We start from the raw sequence: 6,315 nt of genomic DNA, 5'->3' as shown, positions 1-6,315 counted from the left end.
CACTTTGTGTTCATACTGGTTTCTATAATATCTTAATTTTTTTTAACTATTTTTATTTATGTGTAAAATAATGTTTAGTGTTTATTTGAAATTCCTTTTTTGTTTTTTATTTCATGTGTGTAATTTTTAGGTAACTATTTTGATCGTGATCTTGTTTTCTAAAAAATAAAGAAATGGCCAAACATAAATATTCAGGTTCTTGTGTGAGGTGATCTAAATTGGCTGTGAAATTACCAGTGATGCAAGCACAGTTTGTTGAAAAATATGACACCTTTTCTTACCATACAAGGAGTCAGCCCAACAATCAGTTTACAGTAGCGTCTCCAGTAATAAGGTTGGTATACCGGTAACTGCATCACTGATGAACATATGAGGATATTTGAGATGCCTCAATGATTCATTGAACAGCCGTAATTGTTGCTCTAAGTCAGCCACCTCCACTACCACCTCCACTACCACATTGTGATCTCAGCTGTAGCTGCAGCCTATTGAATTGGGCCTAAGGCTGTCGTCCAGACAACACAAGCATTAGCACTATGAGCCTCAGCAGGCTGGTTGCTGGCTATCTGCCAGCAGTTCCTGCTCACAGCTGAAAAACACAATGGTAAGATGATAATGATAATGAGGCAAAAACGGACATAACAGAAAATAGTTTTTATTTCTTAACACCATTTTGTGTCAGTGTGCGACGTATGTAGAGCTTAGCCTTTAGTTGTGTAGTATTTGCTTTACATTGCTGTAGCCTTGAGGGATGTGCCCATGAAGGACAAACACACGATTTAGATGCTTCAGTGATGAGACAAAGCGGAGGATTATTAGCAGCTGATTGTCACTATCACTGCTTAGTGAGAAGAAAAGGAATCTTCTCAGTTGAACATTTACTCGAATTAGCAGGCTGTGCTAAACACATTTTGGCTTTGTTCAAAAGTCTGATGTTGATAAGGGTTCTTGAACACTTTTAACTCGTGAAATTGCTTGATAATCTAAAGTCAAATAAGGTTATCGAGTGATCCTTACTTGTTTGTATTACACATTATAGTATACAGAATTAGCTGTACAACTACTAATACTGTGAGGAATAGTAAAGCCAATTGATGTCCGGTTATGAGATCAATCACTAAGAGAGGTTTAGATGAGCGGGATCTGATATTTTATTAGCCTCTAACCAAGAACGTTCTATTAATCGTAAAACATGTAAACTTTGTAGCATTTAACAATTGTGTAATATTTTATGAAAATTTCCTTCACTTTTTTCATTTTTTTTAAACATATGTTATTACAACCATCCATCATCCACCATCAATTACTAAGCTCATTGGTGACTGAAGCTCCTGTTAGAACAGGCCTGAGGGCACCTCACATGATCCAGGTGGGCTACCTATTAATCCCTGGTCTATAGTGTGTAAGTGCTCTATCTTTTGGATGGGAGACTGACCTAAGGAGGTGTCTGCTTATTCTCAGGTAGCCATGCAAGCTGTGGATCACACACTGTAAGTTTAATTTAATCATTTGGGCTCTGTACAAGTTAGGATGGAGACCGATCTTTTTGAATAGGTCAGCACATTTCAACAGTCGTTTGTACCTACGTGTATCACTATCTTAGTAACAGTTGCTGGCAGCATGGGCAGCATTTGGCTAAGTTTATCTAGCTTATCTAAGAGCAAACTGTAGAACAAGGAATGCAATGTCTGATGGTGATGGAGAAAATAAAGGACAGGGAACGTGTGGGGACCTGACATGATGACCTGGAGCATCTGACGGCGAACAGGTTTTAGCTGGTCATGGAGGAATACCCATATTTTAGACAGGTTGGCTTGGAAACGGCTTTGAGACAGCCGAGACAGATGTAGAAGTGTTTAACCATGGCGTAGGAAGCTGGAGGGCTTTATGTGGAGCCGGAGTTTCCGACAAGCCACGGAGGATTAGAATCGATGAGGGTTTCATTTCCGGTGGTGGAGACGTTTTCATGGTAGTTGTCTCGGTCAACAAAATTGGGGTGAGTTTGTCATCATTTTCGTGTGAAAGGGCTTCAAAACAGTTGTGGAGAGTAAGTGGAGGAGGGACGTCATTTTCCATGGATTTCTGTTGGTCACGCACAACTTTAGCCCATGATGGTTAGCACAGCATTCAGCAGAGCATTCGTGAACTAGGGTTTTCCCATTGCACCGTTTTGTTGTCGCATATAGTAGCAGAATGAGAGAAAGACACTATCACCATTGACCGTTGTTGAGCCATGTCCATGAATTTGGTGAGAAGCTCATCCTTCTCTTTTAGTTCATTAGACAGGTGACAAATCTCATCCAGTAGAATGGAGATTTTCTTGTTAGCATTTAGTAGTAACTTAGGAGTTACAGTGTAGTACATTATTGATGATATGTAGGAACAAATTAGGTGACAAACTAAAGTTTCTGTAGCTGTATACCATTCAAAATTTCCTAGAGTTCTTGTTTGTTAGTGACACACATACGGATTGTGAACTCTTGACACTAATTATTGGGAAAAATGATACCAAGGCTTTCTCTCTATTGACAAACCCAAACCTGTGGAGTGATGATTGATAAATATATACACCTCATGTACAAATATAGGCGTTATCGCTATAAGCTGCCACAGCTGGAAAATGGCTGTGTAGTTCCCAGACCACCCAACTGAGAATAAGATAAAGTAACAAACATGGGTGACATTGATTCTTAACAAGGAAACATGATACAGTAACAACACACATCTCCACCTCTACATGTCAGCACAAGCGTGATCATTATCCAAAGTACACCACCCAGCGCAACCAAGGTTACTTTCTGTCCACACACAAACAAGAAGAAAGTATCAAATCCAAACGTGTTCTTCAACTCTTGGCAACACATGAGGGAGTGTCACATTTGTACTGTGTGTTCCTTTTCCCAGGCCTGCACTTTGTTGACATCCACTGTCTGCTATGCATGACGCACTGTAGGATTACACACAATAGGAATCTGAGCCAATAAGTAGTCTTTGTGTGAATGTACTCCCTTGTCATGAAATGTACATTTATAATGTTTTGAGAAACTAGATTACCAGCTTCAAAAACAAAACATCATCATCCTATAGCCCAAAACTCTGTGTCTGTGTCTGTGACTGTGTCGCCCCACACGACAACAACACCCTCATTATTAAGTATGCAGACAGCACAACCATCCTTGGTTTCATCAGAGATGGGGATGAGTCTACATACAGGGACCTGGTACACAGGACAACAGTCTGCGGACAGGACAGTGACCTTGTTCTTAACGTGGAAAAAACAAAATAACTCAAAGAGACCCCCACCCCCCGCAGTCAATTAACTATCGGTGGGATTGAGGTGGAGCGGACTGACAGCCTCAAGTTCCTTGGCCTTCATGTATCTGAGAACCTCAGCTGGCCAAAAAACACTGGTGCTACTGTGAAAAGAGCTCAGCAAAGGCTGTTCTTTATCAGGCTGAAGAAGGCGGGGCTTAAAACGTCAACCCCTGATCTAGGCCTACCGAGGTCTCCTTGAGAGTATCCTCACCAGCGATATCACACTGTGGTATGGGAACACCACGCTGGCTGAGAATAAGAAGCTGCAGCGGGTTGTCAAAACTGCAGAGTGGGTCTTTGGCTCTGATTTCCCCTCCATGGACACCATCTTCACACAACACAGCAGGAGAAAAGCACAGAGCATGCTCTGCTCCAGTGGGTGGAGTTAGGTTACAACCTGAGACACCGCAAGCCTGTGAGCATCAGCACTCACCGGGCCCGCTTCCACTCGTGGCTCGTGGCACAGGACATTAAAGAGGGCAGATACCACAGTACTCTTCCATTGAGAAATTAATCTCCCATGCTGGACAATTTTACCTCATGCTCTCCTATGTGCAATATGTAAATTAAACTTAGGTTATATTTATTTAGTTATCTTTTTGTTGAGTATATACAGTATGTCTTTTCCTTGTTTTTGCACTTTTACTTATACTATTGTGGATGATTTGTTGCTGTTTGTATTTGTTAATTTAATCTGACTCCAGGACATGCACAATAATTTAGTTGTACCTGTTCATTTTTGACATGTGCATATGGCAATAAACTTTATTCAATTCTTTTTACCTGAGAAACTGAGGGAAGTTTTGTGATTTCACTTTCCGCTAAGGCAGGTGTGCATATACTCACAAATACCCTGAACTAAATATTTTCCCGTTTACTTGTGATAATTTTTTAAAATCCCTGGAATTGTTGTTAAATACGATACTACATTTGACATTGGATGATCTGATGGGTTTGATTTTGGTTTAGTTAAACCTGTTTGGCCTTGTAAGACATAACCAAAGATAATACTACACATTGCAGATCTTAACCATGTGATTGTTTATTAAGAAGGACCATCTTTTCCTAAACAAATACACATTTTATTACACAAAACAAAGCTTTCAATCATACAAAGTAAATAAATAATTATAATAAATATCATCATATTTACACAAGTAGTCTGTGGAGTTTAAGCTGCTTTCACAGTTTTGCTTCCACTTAACAAGCTTCTGTGAAGACACAGCTGATCTGCAGAGTGCTGCGCACCAGCAACTATGTTTGTTGGCCAGGGCAGGCGACGCTTTGACAGTGAAGGGTAACAGAAATGTCTACCAGCTTGATTCGCCATTGGTTCATCCTTTTCAAAATATAATCTGTAATTCTGTCCCTTGTTGTTGTCCCAGTGCTCTGCGGAGTCAAAACTTGGTCTGAACGAGACACAAAATTCAGCTCGTTCCAGAGGATCTATCTTCTGAGGCAAGATCAAGTCAAAGGTGAAAATGTCCACATCTGATCCTCCATACTGCTGATGCTGCAAGAAGGTGCAGGGAATATCGCGATGGCTCCGCCAGGAATCAAAAGTCACACGAATGTACACGGATCGTTCAGTGCTGGCATGAGAAGCGAACACTCTGCCACTCAACGAATGCTCAGAAAGCTTACAGCTCCCCAGCTGCACGTGTGTATCTAGCAAACGTTCAGGAAGGTTTTTTTTGTCTTGCAACTGTTGAGTGAAGCCCAGGCGCCATCGGTGGTGCTGATGTCTGTTTGAAAAGATTCCCATTGCCGGGGAAGTTGTGAAGTACGTGGTCTCAGGAATGAAAAAACGCACAGCGGTGAGTGCCAATCCTTTAGTGTCGGCAAACACTACTCGTTTCTTGTTCCTGATGGCACTGCATTTGCGGAGGCAGCTTCGTGGCCCTGGTGCTGCAGGAAGAGGCGCCAAGGTGGATACTGGTGAGGAGATGCGGGGCAGGGAGAGCAAACTGGTTCGCTGAGGATAGTTAGTCGATTGTGGAAGGCGCTGTGTGGGTCTCAGTGTAGACATGGACAACAGTTGGTAAAGATGTTGGCGCTGACTGAGGGTCAGCTGCATGGCCAAGTCCACCGGCTGAGGGTGACTCAAGGCATGAAGAACTCTGGGGGAGAAGTCAGTGTTAGAGATTATTTTCAGCACAGAGATTACTTATTGACCGTAATTTTAACGGTGGATATTTAAATTGTATCAAATATAGAAACGAAAACACATAGCCTACCTTGTGCATTTCATATTTCAACTAATACAGTTTCTCCGTTTTCGTTTGAAACCAGTCGCATCTGTAGAAAAACAGTGAGGAAAAAGTCACATTTGCAACATAAACATACATATTTGCAACATTAAAGTATGAAGGTAAACAGAATAGGCATATTTCAATAATTACTTACCAGTTACAAATTGACACATCAGTGACAAAGGCTAAAAAGGTAGATCTTGTGTTGTGTCGTCTCTGGATATCTAGAGTATAAAGGGAGGAGTTCAGATGATAGGCTGCACCTACTGTGACATAGCAACGGTGTGTGTATGCTTTTTAGCAACTGATGTTTTTAGCTCCACCCTTTAGAAGTGATTGTGTATGAGGTTTATTTTACATGAAAAAATCCTCGAAAAGACACATTTTAGGCATGAGGCTGATGTGATTTCATTTCCCCTCCTTCAGGCAAAGAATTATAATTTCAAAGTTAGGAAAAGCTTCAGTATGAAATTAAAATGATGTCATGCTGACAATAAGATGATGTAACCTTTGGGGTGTGTGTGTGCGTGTGTGTGTGTGTGCGTGCAGCTTGGATACGAGTATATGTGGTGTGGGACTACACACCACTTGGCTTTTCATCATTTTAATTTGTTTTTACGCCAACTCTTTTATTCACTGGTTCCTACCCAATATCAGCTGGAAACCTATTTTGCTGATAGGCAAACCTTTGCTTGACTGTTTTGTTGAATGCAGTACAGGCCAATCAATTGAAACATTGATGTCATAA

At 41.1% G+C, this 6,315-nt stretch overlaps 1 protein-coding gene across 1 annotated transcript; it reads right to left on the bottom strand.

Moving 5' to 3' along the window:
- Window positions 1-4,375: 4,375 nt before the first annotated feature.
- On the bottom strand, window positions 4,376-5,854 carry ppp1r3c2a (protein phosphatase 1 regulatory subunit 3C2, duplicate a). The gene is made up of 3 exons (XM_028463122.1): window positions 5,722-5,854; window positions 5,553-5,613; window positions 4,376-5,435 (listed from the first exon to the last, which is right to left on the bottom strand). The coding sequence occupies exons 2-3, from the start codon at window positions 5,564-5,566 to the stop codon at window positions 4,487-4,489; spliced, it is 963 nt and encodes a 320-aa protein (XP_028318923.1). The 5' UTR covers window positions 5,567-5,613; window positions 5,722-5,854; the 3' UTR covers window positions 4,376-4,486.
- Window positions 5,855-6,315: the final 461 nt, after the last annotated feature.

Source organism: Gouania willdenowi, chromosome 12, assembly GCF_900634775.1.
Source record: "Gouania willdenowi chromosome 12, fGouWil2.1, whole genome shotgun sequence".
Taxonomy (NCBI): domain Eukaryota; kingdom Metazoa; phylum Chordata; class Actinopteri; order Blenniiformes; family Gobiesocidae; genus Gouania; species Gouania willdenowi.
The sequence above is the reverse complement of the archived record's forward strand: the minus strand, read 5'-3'. Positions and strand labels throughout refer to the sequence as shown.